The sequence below is a fragment of the Mobula birostris genome, chromosome 4 (genome assembly GCF_030028105.1).
Source record: "Mobula birostris isolate sMobBir1 chromosome 4, sMobBir1.hap1, whole genome shotgun sequence".
Taxonomy (NCBI): Eukaryota; Metazoa; Chordata; class Chondrichthyes; order Myliobatiformes; family Myliobatidae; genus Mobula; species Mobula birostris.
The window spans coordinates 175,631,533-175,657,312 of NC_092373.1; the positions used below are offsets into that span (position 1 = coordinate 175,631,533).

Below are 25,780 nucleotides of genomic sequence, written 5' to 3' on the forward strand. Positions count from 1 at the left end.
ACGTTACCCCTGTGTCCGACTGTGAATGTCACAGAGCACGTGAGCGAGCTGTGCTAGAGAGAGTGGAACATAAGTTTCTGTTGATTGAGGAAAATATCAGCATTTAGGAGAAACCACTCTGCGTGGATGAGTGAAAACTCCATTGTCCAACAGCACCCTACACAAAGACAGGACTGAACCAGTAGAGACGTGGCTAGTTCGGTGAGAGGGGGCATGCCCCTCTGCTTGGAATGTTGACCAAGTGGATGGAAGGACCACTGGGGACGTTCTGATGGTCACTCGGTGTCTGGGACACTGATACACTTCCACGGTTGCTTCAAGAGGGACGATAGAGAGCAGAATACTGTAGCTGCTGGAAATCCAAAATGGGGTGGAAAATGTGGGAACTCTCAGCTGAGGTAGTGGCTGCAGAGGGAGAGACAGACAGTAGGGGTGAGTACGGTGATCTTCTATCAGAACAATTTTTTCCAGTGCTCCAGCTGAATCGACAGAGGAGGCTCCACACACGTAGCAGTGAGCGATTTAAAAAGTAGTGCTTGTGGGCTTTTAGATTTTCCCAGAGGTCCAATCATATCACAATTCATTAGCAAGGGCAAATAAAGATAAGGTAGGGACAAGCTGAGCAGCCATTATTTGAGCAGCTATTGTTGAAGTGAACTAGTGTTAGAGTGGGGAGGCTGTGGCTCAACATGCTTGGGCGAGGTAAGTGTCTGATAAATATTTTCTTCATTCTTTGGCTGTTAGAGCAGTGAGAATGGCTTCAGGGGCTGGGGTTGTATTCTTTGTGTGAGATGTCAGAACTCAGGGAGGCCTCCAGCCTCCCAGATAACCACATCTCCAGGTGCACCGAGCTGCAGCTCTTCAGAGGACGTGTTAAGGAACTGGAGCTGCAGCTCAATGACCTTCAGCTCACACAGGAGAATGAGGAGGTGGTCAAAAGGAGCTACAGGGAGGTAGTCATCTCTAATTGCATGTAGCTGGGTGACTGTCAGGAGAGGGAAAGGGAATGGCCAGCCAGTGGAGGGTAACCCTGTGGCTATTCCCCTCAATAATAAGCATACTGCTTTGGATACCACTGAAGGGGACGATCTACCCGGGGGAGCCACAGCGACTGGGTCTAGGGCACTGAGTCTGGCCCTGTGACACTGAAGGGAAGGGGGTGGAAAAGAAGTGCAGTAGTGATAGGGGATTCCATATTTAGAGGAGTAGACACGAGATTCTGTGGACTTGAAAGAGACACCCAGATGGTGTGTTGCCTCCCAGATGCCAGGGTCAGGGACGCCTCGGATCGGGTACATGGCATTTGGAAGGGTGAGCAGCCAGAAGTCTTGATACATATTGACACTAATAACAGGGGTAGGAAAAAGGAAGAGGCCCTGAAGAGAGAATTTTGGGAGTTAGTTAGGAAATTGAAAAGCAGGACTTCAAGGGTAGTAATCTCTGGATTGTTACCTGGGCCACGCACCAGTGAGGGTAGGAATGGGATGATTTGACAGATGACTGAGTGATTGATGCAGGGGAAGGACTTCAGGTTTCTAGATGATTGCGATCTCTTCTGGGTAAGGTATGACCTGTACAAAAAGAGATGGGTTACACCTGAACCCAAGGGGGACCAATATCTTTGAGGACAGGTTTGCTAGAGCTGTTGGGGGAGGGTTTAAACTAATTGGAATAAGGTAGGTGATCTTGTAGTGCAGTTAGAGTTTGGCACGTATGACGTTGTGGGCATCACTGAGCCATGGCTGAAAGAAGATCATAATTGGGAGCTTAACATCCAAAGATACTCATTGTATCGAAAGGACAGCCAAGTAGGCAGGGGTGGTGTGGCTCTGTTGTTTAAAAAAAAATTAAATCATTATAAAGAGGTGATATAGGATCAGAAGATGTAGAATCCTTAATGGTAGAGTGAAGAAACTACAAGGGTAAAAAGATTCTAATGGGAGTTATATACATGCCTCCGAACAGTAACCAGGATGTGGGTACAAATTGCAACAGGAAATAGAATAGGCATGTCAAAAGGGCAATATTATGATAGTCATAGGGGATTTCAATATGCAGGTTGGTGCTGGATAACAAGAGAGAGAATTTGTAGAGTGCCTACGTGATGGCTTTTTTATGGTTGAGCCCACAAGGGGAAAGGCTATTTTGGATTGGGAACTTGAGAGGGAAAAGCTAAAGTCAGACGTATCAGTATCACAGTGGAGTAAAGTGAATTATAAAGGCATGAGAGCGGAGCTGGCTAAAATTGATTGAAAGGAGACACTAGCAGGAATGATGGCAGAACACCAATGGCTGGAATTTCTGGGACCAATTCAGAAGGCGCAGGATAGAAACATCTATCAAGAAGCGTTCTACAGGCAGCATGACGCAAGTGTGGCTGACAAGAGAAGTCAAAAGCAACATAAAAGCCAAAGAGAGAACATATAATTGAGCAAAAATAGTGGGAAGTTAAAGGCTTCAGAAGCTTTTCAAACCAGCAGAAAGCAACTAAACAGCCATAAGAAGGGAAAAGATGAAATATGAAGGTAAGCTAGCCAATAATATCAAAGAGGATACGAAAAGTTTTTTCAGATATATAAAGAGTAAAAGAGAGGCAAGAGTAGATACTGGACAGCTGGAAAATGATGCTGGTGAGGTAGTAATGGGGGACAAGGAAATGGCAGATGAACTGAAAAAGTATTTTGCATCTAGCTTCACTGTGGAAGACACTAAAAGTATGCTGGAAGTTCGAGAGTGTCAGGGTGCAAAAGTGAGTGTAGTTGCTATTACTGGGGAGAAAGTGCTTGGAAGTTGAAAAGTCTGAAGGTAGATAAGTCACCTGGACCAGATGGACTACACCCCAGGGTTCTGAAAGAGGTAACTGAAGAGATTGTGGAGGCATTAGTAATGATCTTTCAAAAACCACTAGATTCCAGTATGGTACCAGAGGACTGGAAAATTGTCACTTCATGCTTCAAGAAGGGAGAGGCAGAAGAGAGGAAACTATAGACCAGTTAGCCTGACCCCAGTGGTTTGTAAGATGCTGGAGTCTATTGTTAAGGATGAGGTCTCAGGGTACATGGAGGCGCATGATAAAAAAGGCCACAGTCAGCAGGGCTTCCTCAAGGGAAAAATCTTTCCTGACGAAGCTGTTGGAATTCTTCGATGAAATAACAAACAGGATAGACAAAATAGAATCAGTGGGTGTTGTGTACTTGGATTTTCAAAAGGCTTTTGACAAGATGCTGAACATGAGGCTGCTTAACAAGATAAGAGCCCATGGTATTATAGGAAAGATGCTAGCATGCAGTAAGGATTGGCTGAATGGCAGGAAGCAAAGAATGGGAACAAAAGGAACCTTTTCTGGTTGGCTGCCTGTGACTGGTGGTTTTCTGTAGGGGTCTGTGTTGGGACCGCTTCTCTTCATCAGTGTATCAGTGATTTGGATGACAGAATTGATGGCTTTGTGGTCAAGTTTGCAAACAATATGAAAGTAGGTGGAGGGCAGTTAGTATTGAGGAAGCAGGAGGCTGCAGAAGGACATAGAGAGATTAGGGGAATGGGCAAATCAGTGGCAGATGGAGTGCACTGTCAGGAAGTGTATGGTCATGAACTTTGTAGAAGCAATAAAAGTGTAGACTATTCTCTAAGCGAGTAGAAAATTTAAAAAATACAAGGTGCAAAGGGGCTTGGGAGTCCTCATGCTGGATTCCCTGAAGGTTAATTTGCAGGTTGAGTCAGAAGGCAAATAAAATGTTAGTGTTCATGCCAAGAGAACTAGAATATAAAAGTAAGGATGTAATGCTGGGGCTTTATAAGCCATTGGCCAGACTTCACTTGGAGTATTGTGAGCAGTTTTGGGCCCCTTACGTAAGAAAGGATGTGCTGACACTGGGGAAGGTTCAGAGGAGGTTCATGAAAATGCTTCTGGGAGTGAAAGGGTTAATGTATGTGGAGCATTTGATGGCTCGGAGCTTGTACTCATTGGAATTTAAAAGAATGAGGGTGGGATCTCATAGCAAATGGTCAAATGTAGAAAGGCTGAGGTGGAGTGGATGTTTCCTGTAGTGGGGGAGTCGAGGACCAGCGGGCACAGCCTCAGAATAGTGGGACCCCATTTAGAACAGAGAAGAGGAGGAATTTCTTGAGCTAGATGGTGGTGAATCTGTGGAATTCATTAACACAGTCGGGTATGGAGGCCTAGTTATTGGGTGTATTTAAGTAGAGGTTGACAGGTTCTTCATTAGTCGGGGCATGAAGGGTTACGGGGAGAAAGCAGAAGAATGGGTTTGAAAGGGAAAGTGGATCAACTGTGATGAAATGGTGGAGCAGACCAGATGGGCTGAATGGCCTAACTCTGCCTCTACTGTATTTTTGTGCTCTAACTAGGCGTTCCTGCTTTAAGTGACAGGTGGGGTTGGGGAGACATGAAGGAAACAGGAATGTCCAAAATAGAGTGGGGTAGTGAGAGGGCCTGAATGTCCCCAGGCGATGGTGCTTGCTAAGAGAGGGTGGAGAGGGGAGAGTTTGTGTTCGCTCTGTGTGCTGAATTTGGTCTGTTTTTTTTTTGTTCTGTGCACTGAGTTTAGCTTGTTCGCTGTGTTTGGACCTGCTCTATTTCTGTTGCAGTATTTGCATGTCAGTGAGATTACTGCTTTGGGAGTTGTCACATGACCACAATTAAACATTGCCATTGGTGGACTTCCTCTGTGGGCCTGGTGTGTGTTGGTGCATGCATGTGTGTGTGTAGATGTCGGTTTGAGTGTGTCTGTGTGCAGTATGTGTGTCTGTCTGTTTATGTGTGTGTTTATGGGTGATTCTTTGTGTCTGTGGGTTTGTATATGTACTCTGAGTACATCTGTCAGACTGTCTGGTTTGTGTGTTTGTGGGTGATCCTTTGTGACTGCGTCTGTGGGTTTGTGTATGTCTATGTCTGCTGGAGTGTGTCTGTGTGTGCGGTATGTTTCTGCTTCAGTGCGTCTGTCTCTGTCTCTCTCTCTGTCTCTGTCTCTCTCTCTGTCTCTGTCTCTGACTCTGTCTCTGTCTCTGTCTCTGTCTCTCTCTCTCTCACTCTCTCTCTCCCTCTCTCTCTCCCTCCCTCCCTCCCGTCTGTGTGTGGTTATTCTGTGTGAATGCATGTGTTTCTCTGTGTGTGTGTTTGTGTTTCCGTGAGTGCACTGAGCTGGGACAGGCTGAGTGCACTCCAACTGCTCCCTCTTGAGGGAGGGTGCAAGGACCAGCCACTCAGCGGCTGAGTTCCCAGGCAACGGTAACCACAGATACGATGGGTTGAGTTGATGACGGCCAGTGACCAATAAGGATGTCTGCGAATTTCTTATTGACCAAAGTAAGGTCTGAACCCGGGACCACCAAAATCCCCACCCACAGGCAAAAGGCCACTCAGCCTCTCCAGTCTGACTCAATCTCCCCACTCCCACAACTCCCCACCTTGCCACACCTCTCACTCCCCTCACCCCAGTCCTCTTTCCCTCTCAGTACCCCCACTCCCCCCACACAGTGCCCCCCAACACCTTATCCCCATTCCCACCTCCTAGCCACATCCACCACTCCCTCTCCCCACACACTCTACTCTCCCAAAACACCCTCCACTCCCCAAAGCCCCCACTCACCTCCCCTCTAACTGTTCCCCCTTCCTCTCTCAACATGTGCCACTCCCCAATCCCCACATCTGCCATTTGCTAGCCCCTACTCCCCATATCCACCACTCCCTATGTCTGTCACTCCCCACATCCACCACTACACAACCCCCTCCCCACGTCCGCCACTCCACAATCCCCACTCCCTACATCTGCCAATCCCCACGTCCACCACTCCCCAACTCCCACTCCCCACACCCACCACTCCACAACCCCCACTCCCCACACCCACCACTCCACACATCCACCACTCCCCACATCCACCACTCCCCAACTCCCACCACTCCCCACATCCACCACTCTCCAACCCCCACTCCCCACACCCACCACTCCACAACCCCCACTCCCCACACCCACCACTCCCCACACCCACCACTCCACACATCCACCACTCCCCACATCCACCACTCCCCAACTCCCACCACTCCCCACATCCACCACTCCCCAACTCCCACTCCCCACACCCACCACTCCACAACCCCCACTCCCCACACCCACCACTCCCCAACTCCCACTCCCCACATCCACCACTCCACACACCCACCACTCCCTAATCCCCACTCCCCACATCCACCACTCTCCAATCCCCACTCCCCACATCCACCACTCCACAACCCCCACTCCCCACATCCACCACTCCCCACATCCACCACTCCCCAATCCCCACCCACCACATCCACCACTCGATAATCCCCACTCCCCACATCCCCTACTCCCCACATCCCCCACTCCACAACCCCCACTCCCCACATCCACCACTCCACAACCCCCTGCTCCCCACATCCACCACTCCACAACCCCCACTCCCCACACCCACCACTCCCCACATCCACCACTCCACACACCCACCACTCCACAACCCCCACTCCCCACATCCACCACTTCACAACCCCTGCTCCCCACATCCACCACTCCACAACCCCCACTCCCCACACCCACCACTCCACAACCCCTGCTCCCCACACCCACCACTCCACAACCCCCACTCCCCACATCCACCACTCCCCACATCCACCACTCCCCACATCCACCACTCTCCAATCCCCACTCCCCATACCCACCACTTCACAACCCCCACTCCCCACACCCACCACTCCACAACCCCTGCTCCCCACACCCACCACTCCACAACCCCCACTCCCCACATCCACCACTCCACAACCCCCACTCCCCACATCCACCACTTCACAACCCCCACTCCCCACATCCACCACTCCCCACACCCACCACTCCACAACCCCCACTCCCCACACCCACCACTCCCCACATCCACCACTCCCCACACCCACCACTCCACAACCCCCACTCCCCACATCCACCACTCCACAACCCCCACTCCCCACATCCACCACTCCACAACCCCCACTCCCCACATCCACCACTTCACAACCCCCACTCCCCACATCCACCACTCCCCACACCCACCACTCCACAACCCCCACTCCCCACACCCACCACTCCCCACATCCACCACTCCCCACATCCACCACTCTCCAACCCCCACTCCCCACACCCACCACTCCCCACACCCACCACTCTCCAATCCCCACTCCCCACATCCACCACTCTCCAATCCCCACCCACCACATCCACCACTCGATAATCCCTACTCCCCACATCCACCACTCCATAACCCCCACTCCCCACACCCACCACTCCACAACCCCCACTCCCCACACCCACCACTCCACAACCCCTGCTCCCCACACCCACCACTCCACAACCCCCACTCCCCACATCCACCACTCCACAACCCCCACTCCCCACATCCACCACTCCCCACATCCACCACTCCCCACATCCACCACTCTCCAATCCCCACTCCCCATACCCACCACTTCACAACCCCCACTCCCCACACCCACCACTCCACAACCCCTGCTCCCCACACCCACCACTCCACAACCCCCACTCCCCACACCCACCACTCCACAACCCCCACTCCCCACATCCACCACTCCCCACACCCACCACTCCCTAATCCCCACTCCCCACATCCACCACTCTCCAATCCCCACTCCCCACACCCACCACTTCACAACCCCCACTCCCCACATCCACCACTCCCCACATCCACCACTCCCCAATCCCCACCCACCACATCCACCACTCGATAATCCCTACTCCCCACATCCACCACTCCATAACCCCCACTCCCCACATCCACCACTCCACAACCCGCACTCCCCACGTCTGTCACTCCACAACCCCACTCCCCCCATCCACCACTCCCCAATCCCCACATCCACCACTCCCCAATCCCCACTCCCCACGTCCACCACTCCCCAATCCCCACTCACCACTCACCACATCCACCACTCGATAATCCCTACTCCCCACGTCCACCACTCCACAACCCCCAATCACCATGTCCACCACTCCACATCCACCACTCCACAACCCGCACTCCCCACGTCTGTCACTCCACAACCCCACTCCCCCCATCCACCACTCCCCAATCCCCACTCCCCACATCCACCACTCCATAACCCCCACTCCCCACACCCACCACTCCACAACCCCCACTCCCCACATCCACCACTCCCCACATCCACCACTCTCCAATCCCCACTCCCCATACCCACCACTCCACAACCCCCACTCCCCACACCCACCACTCCACAACCCCCACTCCCCACATCCACCACTCCACAACCCCCACTCCCCACATCCACCACTCCCCACACCCACCACTCCCTAATCCCCACTCCCCACATCCACCACTCTCCAATCCCCACTCCCCACACCCACCACTTCACAACCCCCACTCCCCACATCCACCACTCCCCACATCCACCACTCCCCAATCCCCACCCACCACATCCACCACTCGATAATCCCTACTCCCCACATCCACCACTCCATAACCCCCACTCCCCACATCCACCACTCCACAACCCGCACTCCCCACGTCTGTCACTCCACAACCCCACTCCCCCCATCCACCACTCCCCAATCCCCACATCCACCACTCCCCAATCCCACTCCCCACGTCCACCACTCCCCAATCCACCACTCCCCAATCCTACTCCCCCCATCCACCACTCCCCAATCCCCACATCCACCACTCCCCAATCCCCACTCCCCACGTCCACCACTCCCCAATCCCCACTCACCACTCACCACATCCACCACTCGATAATCCCTACTCCCCACGTCCACCACTCCACAACCCCCAATCACCATGTCCACCACTCCACATCCACCACTCCACAACCCGCACTCCCCACGTCTGTCACTCCACAACCCCACTCCCCCCATCCACCACTCCCCAATCCCCACATCCACCACTCCCCAATCCCACTCCCCACGTCCACCACTCCCCAATCCACCACTCCCCAATCCTACTCCCCCCATCCACCACTCCCCAATCCCCACATCCACCACTCCCCAATCCCCACTCCCCACATCCACCACTCCATAACCCCCACTCCCCACATCCACCACTCCCCACATCCACCACTCTCCAATCCCCACTCCCCATACCCACCACTTCACAACCCCCACTCCCCACACCCACCACTCCACAACCCCTGCTCCCCACACCCACCACTCCACAACCCCCACTCCCCACACCCACCACTCCACAACCCCTGCTCCCCACACCCACCACTCCACAACCCCCACTCCCCACACCCACCACTCCACAACCCCCACTCCCCACACCCACCACTCCACAACCCCCACTCCCCACATCCACCACTCCACAACCCCCACTCCCCACATCCACCACTCCCCACACCCACCACTCCCTAATCCCCACTCCCCACATCCACCACTCTCCAATCCCCACTCCCCACACCCACCACTTCACAACCCCCACTCCCCACATCCACCACTCCCCACATCCACCACTCCCCAATCCCCACCCACCACATCCACCACTCGATAATCCCTACTCCCCACATCCACCACTCCATAACCCCCACTCCCCACACCCACCACTCCCTAATCCCTACTCCCCACATCCACCACTCCACAACCCCTGCTCCCCACACCCACCACTCCACAACCCCCACTCCCCACACCCACCACTCCACAACCCCCACTCCCCACACCCACCACTCCCCAACTCCCACTCCCCACATCCACCACTCCACAACCCCCACTCCCCACATCCACCACTCCACAACCCCCACTCCCCACACCCACCACTCCACAACCCCCACTCCCCACACCCACCACTCCACAACCCCCACTCCCCACATCCACCACTCCCCACATCCACCACTCCACACACCCACCACTCCACAACCCCCACTCCCCACACCCACCACTCCACAACCCCCACTCCCCACACCCACCACTCCACAACCCCCACTCCCCACATCCACCACTCCCCACACCCACCACTCCCTAATCCCCACTCCCCACATCCACCACTCTCCAATCCCCACTCCCCACACCCACCACTCCACAACCCCCACTCCCCACACCCACCACTCCACAACCCCCACTCCCCACATCCACCACTCCCCACATCCACCACTCTCCAATCCCCACTCCCCATACCCACCACTTCACAACCCCCACTCCCCACACCCACCACTCCACAACCCCTGCTCCCCACACCCACCACTCCACAACCCCCACTCCCCACACCCACCACTCCACAACCCCCACTCCCCACATCCACCACTCCACAACCCCCACTCCCCACATCCACCACTCCCCACACCCACCACTCCCTAATCCCCACTCCCCACATCCACCACTCTCCAATCCCCACTCCCCACACCCACCACTTCACAACCCCCACTCCCCACATCCACCACTCCCCACATCCACCACTCCCCAATCCCCACCCACCACATCCACCACTCGATAATCCCTACTCCCCACATCCACCACTCCATAACCCCCACTCCCCACATCCACCACTCCACAACCCGCACTCCCCACGTCTGTCACTCCACAACCCCACTCCCCCCATCCACCACTCCCCAACCCCACTCCCCCCATCCACCACTCCCCAATCCCCACATCCACCACTCCCCAATCCCCACTCCCCACGTCCACCACTCCCCAATCCCCACTCACCACTCACCACATCCACCACTCGATAATCCCTACTCCCCACGTCCACCACTCCACAACCCCCAATTACCATGTCCACCACTCCACATCCACCACTCCACAACCCGCACTCCCCACGTCTGTCACTCCACAACCCCACTCCCCCCATCCACCACTCCCCAATCCCCACATCCACCACTCCCCAATCCCACTCCCCACGTCCACCACTCCCCAATCCACCACTCCCCAATCCTACTCCCCCCATCCACCACTCCCCAATCCCCACATCCACCACTCCCCAATCCCCACTCCCCACGTCCACCACTCCCCAATCCCCACTCACCACTCACCACATCCACCACTCGATAATCCCTACTCCCCACGTCCACCACTCCACAACCCCCAATCACCATGTCCACCACTCCACATCCACCACTCCACAACCCGCACTCCCCACGTCTGTCACTCCACAACCCCACTCCCCCCATCCACCACTCCCCAATCCCCACTCCCCACATCCACCACTCCATAACCCCCACTCCCCACACCCACCACTCCACAACCCCCACTCCCCACATCCACCACTCCCCACATCCACCACTCTCCAATCCCCACTCCCCATACCCACCACTCCCCATACCCACCACTTCACAACCCCCACTCCCCACACCCACCACTCCACAACCCCTGCTCCCCACACCCACCACTCCACAACCCCCACTCCCCACACCCACCACTCCACAACCCCCACTCCCCACATCCACCACTCCCCACACCCACCACTCCCTAATCCCCACTCCCCACATCCACCACTCTCCAATCCCCACTCCCCACACCCACCACTTCACAACCCCCACTCCCCACACCCACCACTCCCCACATCCACCACTCCCCAATCCCCACCCACCACATCCACCACTCGATAATCCCTACTCCCCACATCCACCACTCCACAACCCCCACTCCCCACATCCACCACTCCACAACCCCCTGCTCCCCACATCCACCACTCCACAACCCCCACTCCCCACACCCACCACTCCACATCCACCACTCCCCACATCCACCACTCCACAACCCCCACTCCCCACATCCACCACTCCACAACCCGCACTCCCCACGTCTGTCACTCCACAACCCCACTCCCCCCATCCACCACTCCCCAATCCCCACATCCACCACTCCCCAATCCCACTCCCCACGTCCACCACTCCCCAATCCCCACATCCACCACTCCCCAATCCCACTCCCCACATCCACCACTCCCCAATCCCACTCCCCACGTCCACCACTCCCCAATCCACCACTCCCCAATCCTACTCCCCATGTCCACCACTCCCCAATCCTACTCCCCACGTCCACCACTCCCCAATCCCCACATCCACCACTCCCCAATCCCACTCCCCACATCCACCACTCCCCAATCCCACTCCCCACGTCCACCACTCCCCAATCCCACTCCCCCCATCCACCACTCCCCAATCCCCACATCCACCACTCCCCAATCCCACTCCCCACATCCACCACTCCCCAATCCCACTCCCCACGTCCACCACTCCCCAATCCCCACATCCACCACTCCCCAATCCCACTCCCCACGTCCACCACTCCCCAATCCCCACATCCACCACTCCCCAATCCCCACTCCCCCCATCCACCACTCCCCACTCCCCACGTCCACCACTCCCCAATCCCACTCCCCACGTCCACCACTCCCCAATCCCCACATCCACCACTCCCCAATCCCCACTCCCCCCATCCACCACTCCCCACTCCCCACGTCCACCACTCCCCAATCCCCACTTCTCACATTATTTCCTGGGTACTTACTGTTTATGAACTCATGATTTTGTTCTGTTTTCTGCCTCCCTTTTTCAACTCGAATAACTCACCCCCTCCAAAGAAAAAAAATGTTCTGCGCTTTGTTTTTACCTGAAAGTCTTGTGGCCTTTCAGCAGGTAAGTAGTCATCTCGAGTTCTTTTTAAAATTACCACGTCACTTTGCAACTCCATAAATTAATTGGAAGAAAATTATGGGATCCTAAGAAAACAGGCATACTCCAGTAGTCCTGACGAAGGGTCTTGGCCTGAAACGTCGACTGCACCTCTTCCTAGAGATGCTGCCTGGCCTGCTGCTTTCACCACCAACTTTTATGTGTGTTGCTTGAATTTCCAGCATCTGCAGAATTCCTGTTGTATACTCCATTTTACTTTAGTGAGGCACTCACATATGATATGATGGCATAATGACATATGCTGTTCATGCATTTTTACATATAACCCATAATGAACAATGTAAACAAAAAGAATGCTTAATTAAACAATATATTTACAATATTACAGAAGTATTAATACTGTACACTACTCCCTGCTTAGTTATAAACTCCAATTCAATATAGAATGCATCTCAGCTCAAATATATAATAGCTTGTTCTCCAGTAATATATATACTGGAGAGCCACTAAGCTGAAGGAACGTGTGTGAATTCCTGACCTGCTCAGAGGGGGATGGGTAATGGATCCAAAGGCTCCAGGCACCAACTACTGATAGACAAAGCAGTCATGTGAAACTCCAAGACCAGGCAAACCAACCTCAGCACAGACTAGATCGACAACCAGAAAACACACGACTCAACGTCCCACACGTGGATCCTGGAATGCCTGTCTCTGTACAAGGTCAGCAAGATGCTAAGAACCTTCATCAGGAACTCAATGGGCCATTGGAGGACAATGCTAGAAGTTAACTCAAAGCCAATAGCACAAGTGACCATCAGATGTGGAATATACCTGGGTGATGCACTCTCCCCACTGCTGTTCTGCAGAGACTTGAACCCCCTCCGCTAGATCATCTCAAAGAGTGGATATGGGTACAGGTTCAAAAGTGGAGTGACCATCAGTGACCTCCTGTAATGGATGACATCAAGCTGTCTGCCAGAAATGAAAGAGACATTGGCTCACTTATCCACCTGACAAGGGTGTACAGCCGAGACCTCGGGGTGTCATTTGGACTGGAAAAGTGCAGTCAGATGGTAGTGAAAAGAGGCAAACTCATCAAGACTGAAGGAGCCAAGTTACCCAAAGACCACATACCAGAGGTACAGGAAGCTACAAATACCTGGAGATCCTGTGGGTGCATGGAAGCCACGATGAGGACACAAGGAAGACTGCAACATCCAAGTTCCTCCAAAGAGTGAGACAGGTCCTAAAACGCCAGCTGAATGGGAAGGACAAGCTCAGAGCCATCAACACATTCACCCTACCCATCCTCAGATACCCAGCCGCAATAGTGTGCTGGCTAAGGAATGAACTGGAAACGGCTGACATTGATACCCGGAAACTACTAACAATACATGGAGGATTCCATCCAAAGTCCAACGCTGAGTGACTGTACACTTGTCGGAATAAAGAAGGACAGGGACTTGGAAGTGTCAAGGCCATGGTCCTGGAAGAAAAGTGATATATCCATGAGTATGTCAGGAAGGTAGCCCCTAGTGACGACCTGCTAGGAGAATACCTCAGGCAGCAGGCAGGGGACATGGAAGTGGAAGTGGGTGAAGCAGAGCCAGAGGAGCAGAGGCCATGGCAGGACAAGCCACTGCACGGGATGCACCATCACCAGATATCAGAGGTGGCTGACATCAGAAAGTCCTACCGATGGCTGGAAATGGCAGGGCTGAGGGACAGCACAGAGGGCACTGCTCATGGCTGCACAGGAACAGACGCTGAGCACAAGAGCAATAGGAGGACGGGTCTATCACACCAGACAAGACCCAAGATACAGACTGTGCAATGAATCTACTGAAACCATCCAGCACATGGTAGCAAGGTGCAAGATGCAGACAGGGACAGCATACACTGAACAGCATAACCAAGTTGCAGGAATTGTGTACAGGAACATCTGTGCTGAGTACGGATTGGACACTCCCAAATCCAAATGGGAAACACCCGAGAAGGCAGCAGAGAACGACAGAGCTAAGATCCTGTGGGATTCAAACCAAATACAGACTGATAAGCAGGTACTGGCCAACCAGCCAGACATTGTAATACTGGACAATGAACAGAAGAAAACAATAGCTGTGGCAATCCCGAATGACAGTAACATCAGGAAGAAAGAATATGAGATGCTGGAGAAATACCAGGGCTTGAAAGAGCAGATAGAAAGGATGTGGAAGGTTAAAGCCAGAGTAATCCCTGTGGTGATAGGAGCACTTGGAGCAGTGACACCTGGACTGGGAGAGTGGCTCCAACAATTCCCAGGAACAACATCTGAGATCTCGGTCCAGAAGAGCGCACTACTAGGAACAGCTAGAATACTGCACCAAACCCTCAAGCTCCCAGACCTCTGGTAGAGGACCCTAGTTTGAGGGAAAATACACATGCACACCACCCATAAGGGGTGAGAAAAAAAAAATTATATATACATACATGCACACACATATACAGTGCATGCACATACAAATTTACCATGCTGTTGATGTCTATATAGTAGATGTTATATGTATAATACAACTACTATATAGACATGCTCAGCACAGTAAATTTTAAATTGCCCCTTTCAGGCCTGAAGATTTAATTGCTGTGGAGGATTTCTTACTCTTGTGGGATAAAGTCTTTCCTGACAGGCGGGGTCACTCTGCTTGACAGGTGAGACTTGTGGCTGTGAAACAATCTCAGGTTCTGGGGCTTTCTCTGTGGTGGTTGTAGAAGTTGACCCTGGGACTGAAGGAAGTGGTTCTGACAGCTCGGGACACCTTTCTCCTCTAACAATTGACTCTGCTCACCTCAACTGATCGATGTGTTGTCGCCAAATGACACCAGACACAATCCCCACTGTGCAGGAGAGTGGACCAGTTCTGTCCTTAATCTTTCCAAGTACCCACTTCTGGTATTTCTGTAGTCCCGCACCAGGACTGCTGTGCAGGAATGAAACATCAAACCTCCTTGTTTGAGGAGCCCTCAATTTGTCTCAGCTGTTTGTCCTGCATACTCCTACTGAGAGTTGGTTTGAGGAGATCCAAGCGTGAGCACGTAGGACAACCCAGGAACAGCACAGCTGGTGAATTGTTGGCTGTGGAGTGTGCTGCATTGCGATATGCAAGGAGGAAATTGGTGAGTTCCTGATTTAGTGTCAGTGTAGTGCGTTCTGCTGACATTGTATTCTTTAGACTCTGGAGAAACCTTTCCATCAAGCCATTTGTAACTGAGTGGTACAGTGCAGATATAACGTGTCTTATTCTATTCATTTTCCGGAAAGAGTGAAACTGTTCCACAATAAACTGTGTTCCATTGTTGCTGACTAAATGTTCTGGAACACCAGTCCTTGAGAAGAGGCTTCTTAACACAGCAACGATGTGCGAGACCATTGGGATCATTTCTGGCCTCTTTGTACTGTAGTTGCATCCATTACTACCAAGAAATTTGTGCCCATGAATGATCTGGCAAAATCCACATGAATCCTCTGCCAAGGCAGTGCAATCGATTCTCAGGGATGGAGAGGCGCTGTTCTTGGCTTCTCCTGGATGTGTTGGCATCGTGAACAGTGCCTGGCAAGCAACTTGATCTGCTGATGTACCCCAGGCCACCAGACAATTCTTCAGGCCAACGCTTTCATTTTGACCATGCTGAGATGACCAGCTTGTAGCTCCTCCAACTCTTTGGCTCTCAGCTTGAATGATACAACAAATCTCAACCCCCATTCAAAGGCAAATTCATCCTGGTGCTGGTAAAAATGGAAGAATTTGGGTTTTTGCTGTACATTCCAGCCAATTTGTGTTGCCATGTAGTTTCTAGTTTCCCTTTGGATCATCTCTGCAGTAATAGAGAGACATTTTGATTTGTGTTAGTACCCTCTATTATAAATTTTTCATGTATTTCTTGTTTCAAGGGTAAACAGGACAACTCATCAACATTTCCATGATTAGTCATCCTCTTGAATCTGCTCTTGTAATGGTGTCCTCCAAGACACAGAGCCCATCTCGTGTTTCTGCTGCTGCTGTAAATGGAACACCCTTCTGTGGATTGAAAATGGACACCAGTTGCTGATGATCAGTAATGAGGGTAATTTCTCTTCCACGCAAAGACTGGTTGAAATGTTTTCAACCCCAAACCAGACTCATCTGTCAATCAGAGCGTAATGTTTTTCTGCAGTGGTAAGGGAACGTGATGTAAAATTCACTTCTATCGCTCCTAACGTGTGACATGAGTGCACCTATACCATAAGACGAGGTATCCCGGGCAGGCTTCGCTGGACAATGTGGATCAGAATGTGTGAATAGTGGCTGGCATCACCATTTCCTTTGTCTTTTGGAAAGCCACCTCACACTGCTTTGTCTATTGCCAGTTCTGCCCTGTCCATAGTAATGAGTTCAAAGGCTGGAGCACGGTAGTCAGGTTTGGCAGGAACCTGTTACTGTAATTGACAAATCCTAAAAGTGACCTCAACTGTGACCCGTTCTTTGGCCTTGGAGCATCCACCACTGCTTGTGTGTCAACAGTGCGACCGTAGTAAATAATGCTTGGTTTAAAGAATTCACACCTGAAACATCGTGCTCTGTGCCCATAATCTTCTAATCTTTTTAAACATTGCCTTGAGATTTTGGAGATGTTCCTAGTCATTCTCACCGGCAACAACAATGTCATCCAGGTAACACTTGAGTGCCTGGGTAACCTTACAACACCTGTTCCATAGCTTTCTGCCAGTGCAGGTGCAGGCACTACTCCAAAGATAACAATTATAGCGATAAAGCCCTTTGTACATATTTATGGTGAGAAACACTTTGAACTCTTCTTCCATCTCCATCTGTAGGTGGGACTCAGCCACATCTACTTTGCTGAAGTGTTTTCCTCCAGAAAGTTTTGCAAAGACATCCTCTAACCTGGTCACAGGGAATTGATCAACTATTAGTACTGGGTTGATGGTGACGGTAAAATCTCCACAGTTCCTGACGTACCCATCCTTCTTGGCTACTAGGAACCCCCCCCCCCCCCCCCGGGCTCCACTCAAACTTGGAAAGAACTTCTTCAGACTCCATGCAATCTAACTCACTGGCTACTTTATCATGGATAGTATAAGGTTCCAAATGAGCTTTGTAAAACTTGGATTCAGCATTTACATTTACACTATTTTATCCTTCATATGTCTGAGTTTTCCAATAATGTCCTTGAACACTGTTGTGGCATCATCCAGTACCTTTCCTAATTCACTTTCAGTTAGTCCTTCGCTGGGGATGGGGCATGCAAGGGATGGATGGAGCTCCAATCAAATTATAGTTGCCTCAGCCAATCAAGGCCCCACAATGTTGGCCCTCCTGTTTTTACCACCTGCAAGCCCAAAGTGGCTTGTTAGTTTTTGTGTTTCACTGTTACGAATGTCATTTCTACAGGAGTTACTTTTCTCCAGTATAAGTTCCTAGTTGGATATCTGCAGGCTTCAGTTTAGTATCTTTGAAATGCCTCTCAAACACATTTTATGGGCTGACAGAAACAGCCGAGTCAGTGTCCAATTCCATTTTAATTAACTTGATGCTCACTTCTGGTGTAAATCACATTGCTTGTCTCTTGTTAGTTTTCATAATGTTCTATGAGTTTTCATAATCTCAAGGCTACCCAGTCCTGTGTCACTCTCATTATCAGATTTCATTCCCTCAGCAACAAGCAGATTACTGCTCTTTTTGAAACTGCAACTTGACTTTTTATCTTTTTCTCTTCCTTGTGCAGTTCATTTATTTTTGTCTTCCTGACATGTTCTTTGTACGTGTCCTACTTTGTTGCATTTGCTGTGGGTTTTGCTTGGTGTAAGTGAGCCCCACTATAAAGGTAACATGATTTGTTTGGCCAGGCAGGTTTCTGTTTAGCAGTGTGCCAATTTTCATTCCCGACTGCAACTCAAATGCGTCTCCAGGAAGATGTGTCCACTTTGTTTTCATTTAGTGAGGCACTCATCTAGTCGTGCTGCCGTAACGACGGATGCCATTCGCATACTTTTACATATAATCCTTAATGAATTACGTAAACAAAGGATACTCAATCAAACAATACATTTACAATATTACTGAATTAAATACATTACATCCCCTACATCCGCCACTCCATAACCCTTACTTCCCACACACTTTGCTCCCCCACTATTCACTCCCTCAATTCTCCTCCAGCTATCCATATCCTGACTCTCCCAGTCCCCCACACTCTTACTCCCCCATACCCTCACTGTCACCTGAACTTCTGGTCCCATTAGGATGCCTGAGTGGATTTGGGGACTGGAGGAGTTGGGAAGGGCCGAGTGCAGGATGGGGGAGGGGGGAGAAGATTGTGGGTTGGGAAGGGAGAGGTATAGGAGAGGGAGTAGGGGTATTGAGGGTTGAGGATACATTGACATGATAGACTAAGGCTGCTTTGAGTATAAATGTTGGGAGGCGATGCCTGGGTTATACAGGGTGGTGGTGAGACCACATCTGGAGTACTGTGTGCTGTGCAACACACACACACACACACAATGCTGGAGGAACTCAGCAGGTCAGGAAACATCTATGGAGAGATGCTGATGAGATCTCATGAATGATCTCGGCCCACAACATTGACTGTTTATTCCTCTCCGTAGGTACTACCTGACCTGCTCAGTTTCTCCAGCATTTCGTGTGTGTTGCTCTGGATTTCCAGCATCTGCAGAATCTCTCCTGTTTATGTTATACTGTGTGCTGTGACAGTATCCTTATGTTACTGCACTGAGAGAACTTCAGGGAGGATTCACTACACTGTCACCTGCATGGGCAGGACAGAGACCAGGTCAGTGGGCTGGGCTGATCCGAGAGTTTGGAAGTGTGCGAGGGACTTGGTGAAATGCATGTTGACAGAGTGGCTGTGGAGGGCGTTCCATCATGTGGGGGGACTACAAACTAGGAGTCACTGTTTAAAGGTCAGGGTTTGCCTGTTTGACAAAATGAAATGCTCTGTCTCAGATGTATATTCGGAACTCTCCCTCTAAGAGTGGTAGAAGCAGAGTTTGTTAACGTTGTAAGGCAGAGGGAGAGTGGTGCTTGATGAATGAGGGGTAAAGGGTGACAGGCAGTTTTACACGCTGGGATTGCAGCAGTGACAGTGGAAACAAGCCTCTTGGCCTAACTGGTGCTTAGTGACCAATATGCTCCTTCCCAGATAGTCCTATTCGCCAGCATTTGGCCCATAACCTTCTAAACTTTTCCAATCTGTGTACCCGTCCAACTGTTCTTTTAAAGGTTGTTATTGTACCACTTTGGCAGCTCATTCCAGATGGACACCACCCTTTGTGTAAAATAAAAACCCATTTTCCTTAAGTGCCTATTAAATCTTCCCCCTCTCATCTTAAAACTGTGTCCTCCAATTTTTGATTCCCCAACTGTGGGTGAGAAAGACTGACTGCATTTGCCTTATCTATGCCCCTCATGATTTTATACACCTCTAAGAGATCACCCCCGGCTTGCTGTACTTTAAGGAATGAAGCCCTAGCTTGTCGAATCTCTCCCTGTAGGTCAGTACCTCAAGTCCAGGAACCATCTTTGTAAACCTTTGCTGCAGTCTGTCCAGTTTAATAACATATTTCCAGTACTGAACACAGTACTCCAAGCGCAGCCTCACCAGTGTCCTGCACAACCGCAAGGTAACCTCCCAACGTTTACAGTTACTGGGCTTGTGAAAGACAGTGTGCCAAAAGCTATCTTCCCCACCCTGCTGGTGTGGAGGGGAAGCCCGAGACCTGAGCTGAGCTGCTAAAGACGAGGCAGCTTCCACATCAGAGCCAGATACAAACCTTGTTGATGATCTTCCACAGGAGTCAACACAGAGGGTGGAGGACCAGTATGAGAAGGGGCTCGAACCCTCCCAGGGGGGAGAGGATGAAGAGAACATTTATGAGAAAATGACTGGCCTGCTAATGGGTGAGTGTCATCAGTACAGTATGGAGAGCTAGCCCACAGACCGCACAGCTCCCTTACCTTCTCAGCTCTCCAAACCAAGGCATCAGGAACTCCCTGTCTCTGGCGGGAGTGAGAGCTCACGCCCTATCGTGGGTGCAGGGACACAAGGGCCCAACCAAAACCTGTGCAAAGGGCAGTGTGGCCGGACGAGCCAGGTGACTGAGGGCTGGTGGTCCCAGCTGAAGGCATGGATGTTCCTGAGGGGAAGATGCCTCCTACAGAGAAGATGGCAGAGACGGGTGGAGAAGATGGATAAGAGTGGCTTGACTAAGAAAGGGGAGGGAGGGGCAGTCTAGGGTGGAGAGGAGGGAGGGTAGAGGGGAGGGGTGCAAGGGCAAGGGGAGGGATGTAAGGCGAGGGAGAAACGTATGAGGTAGAGGGGGAGGAGATGGAGGGGTGAGGAGAGATGTGAGGCGGAGGTGTGTGAAATGGATCAGAGAATCGGAATCTGGAATTGTATCCTCGAAAGCTGATGGAGGTCGGATTGTTAGAAGTGCTATGAGGAACTGGCACTGGGGAGTCACTGAGGTCTAGGGAAGATCTGCTATAGTTGTATTAATAGTGGGAAAGGCTCGAAGGGCCAAGTGGCCTACTCCTGTGTTCTTCTTAATCCCCAGATTTATTGAACTTGATTTCTCGTTTCAGCAGCAGACAAGTTTGAGGGAGTATCCAAGTCGGAGGAGGTAGTCAGCAAGGAAGATCCCTACACCCTGTCAATGGACAAGGAAGAACAATACAGCACTGTGTCCCCCAACAAAGACCGATTCACCACAGTGGGACCCAGCAAAGACCGATTCACCACAGCGAGACCCAGCAAAGACCGATTCACCACAGCGAGACCCAACGAAGACCGATTCACCACGGCGGGACCCAGCAAAGACCGATTCACCACGGCGGGACCCAGCAAAGACCGATTCACCACGGCGGGACCCAGCAAAGACCGATTCACCACAGCAGTGACCAAGGAAGATTGCTATACCATAGCAGTAGATGAAGAAGACCCCTACATCCTGGTGTTGGACGAGGAAGACCGGTACACCACAGCGGGACCCCAGAAAGCCCACGACACCACCACAGCAGTGGATGAAGAAGACCCCTACGACCTGGTGTTGGATGAGGAAGACCGATACACCACAAGGGTACCCAAGGGAGACCAGTACACCACAGCGGGACCCCAGAAAGCCCACAACACCACAGCAGTGGATGAAGAAGACCCCTACATCCTGGTGTTGGGTGAGGAAGACAGGTACGCTGCAGTGAGACCCAAGGAAGATCGGTACACCGCAGCAAGACCCAAGGAACACCGCCACACCGTGGCATTCAATGACAATGACTACACCACAGTGGTGCCCAAAAAAGACCGCAATACCACTGCAGTGGACGAGGAAGACCCCTACATCCTGGTTTTGGGTGATGATGACTATAACACCACAGTGAGACCCAAGGAAGATGGGCACACCGCGAGACCTGAGGAACATTGCCACACCGTGGCATTCGATGATGACCGCTATACCACAGTGGTACCTAAGGGACGTCGCTACCCTGTGGAGGTAGATGAAGAAGACCCCTACACTCTGACTTTGGATGAAGACCTCTGCACCACAGCAGTACCTAAGGAAGACTGCTGTACCATGGCAGAAGAGGGGGAAGGCCCTGGAACCTCAGCATTGGACAAGGAAGGCCAATATGACATGGTGATACCCAAGGAAGACTACTACACTGCAGTGACCAAGAGAGACTGCTACAGCAGAGCGGTAATGAAGGAAGACCGCTACACCAGGACGGTAACCAGGGAATACTGCTGCACCGTGGACAACCCATACGATTACATTCAGCCACAGCAGAAGAGCAACCCAGACGCTCGGAAGGAGAGTCGGCCGCCAGCACCCATCCCTCGGCCTGTTGTCTTGTCAGAGGCCCCCAGTGCGCCATTCATAGCTCAAGGTATGCCCTACACTCTCAGGTAGGGCTGGTGGAAGCTGAACTAATCCCGAGAACATTCATGGGAGTAAGGGCTCGGACACAGGAGTTAGAACTAGGTGGACTCCTGACCTGTGCATGTCTGCTCAGCAGAGGGTCTCATGTGGAGGAGTGAGGGAGAGTGTTAAGAACACAGAACAAAACAGAACAGTACCTCACAGGAACAGGCTCTTCAGCCCCCCAGTGTCTCTGCTGAACATGATGCCAATCCATACTAATCACATCTGCCGACACATGGTCTATATCCCTCCTCTCCGTTTGCTCACGTGTCCATCTAAACACCTCGTCATTGCTGCTGTTGTCTACATTCCCACCACTTTTCCAAGTGCCTGTCACTCTCTTGAGTAAACAAAAACTTGCCTTGTAAATCTTCTTTGAACTTTCACCCTCTCACCTTAGAGCTTTGCTCACAAGTAATTGACATTTCTGCTCTGGGAAAACACACAATCAATCTCATCTATTCCTCTCATAATTTACATACTTCTATCAGTCACCTCCTCAGTCCCTGACTCTCCAGACAAAATGATCCAAGCTTGACCTACCTCAACTGGTAATACTGACCAGATTCTGGTGAGCCTCTTTTGTACTGCAATAGGCTGCCCTGAACTGCACACAATACTCTAAGTGTGGTCTAACCAAAGTTTCATTAGCTGCAACGTAACTTACCAACTCTTACTGTATATCAACGCCCTGGCCAATGAAGGCAAGCACGCTATATGGGTGCTGTGCTTTACAATACCGGTGACCTGGGTTCAATTCCCACTGCTGCCTGTAAGGAGTTCGTACCTTCTTCCCGTGACCATGTGGGTTTCCTCCGGATGCTCCGCTTTCCAAAGCCATGTGTGAATTGGGTCATTGCGAATTGTCCTGTGATTCAGCGAGGATTAAATCGGGGGATTGCAACTCAATAAATATATAGGATGGTAGCTATAAAATCCCTTTGTACATCAGGACCTAAAGGTCCCGCCATGTGCTGCATACGTTGCTCTTTAACCCCTCAAAGTGCAACACCTCACGTTGTTCTAGGTAAATCCCTCCCCACCATCGAGCACATCCACACGGAGAATTGTCACAGGACAGCAGCATCCATCGTCCGGGACACCCGCCACCCAGGCCATGCTCTCTTCTCGCAGCTGCCATCAGGAAGGTACAGGAGCCTCAGGACTCAGACCACCAGGTTCAGGAACAGTTACCACCCCTCGACCATCAGGCTCTTGAACCAAAAGGGATAACTTCACTCAATTTCACTTGCCCCACCACTGAAATTTTCCCACATCCAATTTCAGGGACTCCTAATCTCATGTTCTCAATATTTATTGCTTATTTATTTATTTATTAATTATTCTTTCTTTTTTGTATTTTCACAGTTTGTTATCTCTTGCACACTGACATCCATCCAGTTGGTGTGGTCTTGCACTGATTCTATTATGGTTATTAGTTTTATTGAGAATACCCGCAAGAAAATGAGTCTCATTTGCACATGGTGACATTTATATACAGTACTTTGATAATAAATTTACTTCAAATTTTAAACTCTATCTGCCATTTCCCCCACTAGTAATACCAACTTGTCTATATCCTGCTGAATCATTTGACAACTTTCCTCACTATCCACAAATCCAGTTTTCATATTGTCTGCAAACTTACAAATCAACATTTTCATCCAAATTACTTCTGTAAACTGCAAGCAGAGAGCCATGCCAGACCCCGCTGGTCAAAAACCTCCAGTCAGAATGACATCCTTTCACAACCGCCCTCTGTCTTCTGTGGAGAAACTAATTTGGAATCCAGTCTTCATAGATCCCATTAGCCTTAATCTCCTGGATCAGCTGCTATGAGGGACCTTGTCGAATGTCTTGGTAAAGTTCATGTCGAAAACCTCCACTCCCCATCACTCATTTATCATCTTCAGCACCGCCTCAAAATACTAAAGTTTATAAATTTGACCACCAAATCCCAGGCAGTGGACAGTGGAGCAGTGGGTATTGTGAGGGAATTCGGAAAGGTCATGCAGTGAATGGACAACCAACTAATGTGCAAAAGACAATAAACTGTGCTAATACAAAAAGAAAGAAAAATAATAAATAATAATATTGGAAAAACATGACCATCCATGGAGGACATCCCCATGATCTGAGCAGACTGGACATTGACAAGGAATGATGAATGCCTGGCTCAGAGTTGGAGAGCTCTTCCCAGAAACAGAAGGATCCCTTGTGGTAATACAGGACCAGGTGGTTAACACTAAAAATGATCAAAAATACATAATAAAAGCCAACAAATTCAAGACAACAAATGCAGAAAATGCCAAAAGAAACCAGAAACAATCCAGCACGTTTCAGGATCCTGTAGCAGTTTAACTCAACCTGATTACTCACACAGGCACAATCAAAAGGCCAACATCATTCACCAAGTCTCGCTTTAAAATACAGACTCATACCTTACCATAAATACAAGCCTGATCCAGTTTTACAGTCAGAGTCCTGCAAATTGGACAGTGGACAGACACTGGGGTGGTGGGTAGGATGAGGGGTCAGTGAGTCTGGGGTCAGACACTGGGCGGTGGGCAGGCTTGAGGGGCCATTGGGTTTGCGGTCAGACTCTGGGGTAGTGGCAGGTTTTAGGGGTTAGTGAGTCTGGAGTCAGGCAGTGGACAGACACTGGGACGCTGGGCAAGGTGAGGGTGTTGTGTGGGGTCAGGCAGAGGATTGACACTGACAGAGGGTGGGTGATCAAGTGGGGAAGGTGTGGTGTTGGCAGTATGGGACCTCTGGATGAGCCCCTGTGAAACCTTTCATAAGATTTGGTTCTTTCCCGAGAGTGCACAAGGGTTCTCCTGGAGCAGCATTGTTCCCGCTGACCAATTCCTGACGTGTTCTGATTTTTTCTCTCTTAGTCTTTCAGCAAAGGACGGGCAGGGAGATTAATGAGCACATCTACGGGATCATGGCAAGAGGTAGGAATCTGTATGTCACTACCAGTGGCTGGTCTGACACTTTTCCCAGTTTGTGGCCAAGGCTGACCACCAAGTGACCTAACACATCCATGGCCACTGGCAGCAAGTCCACTCACCAGGACAGCAGCCTGGTCTGGGGAGTTACTCCAACAATGGAACTTCTCCCGGAGAGGTTACTGATACAACACAGGCCGAGGCCGCCCCCTGCTGGCAGGCAGCAGAACTCCACTTTACAAATGGTTTACT

The 25,780-nt window shown here is 51.1% G+C and overlaps 1 protein-coding gene across 4 annotated transcripts in view; it reads left to right on the top strand.

The window, feature by feature from the left end:
• The window catches only part of LOC140196776 (uncharacterized), an 86,405-nt gene that overhangs the window by 55,883 nt on the left and 4,742 nt on the right, over positions 1–25,780 (top strand). For 3 of the 4 annotated variants that reach the window (XM_072256546.1, XM_072256549.1, XM_072256548.1), the window contains exons 8-10: positions 20,454–20,559; positions 21,244–22,542; positions 25,475–25,534. In XM_072256546.1, the coding sequence (XP_072112647.1) occupies positions 20,454–20,559; positions 21,244–22,542; positions 25,475–25,534 (1,465 nt within the window). The remainder of the gene's footprint in view (positions 1–20,453; positions 20,560–21,243; positions 22,543–25,474; positions 25,535–25,780) is intronic. The other variant, XM_072256547.1, reaches the window with a different exon arrangement.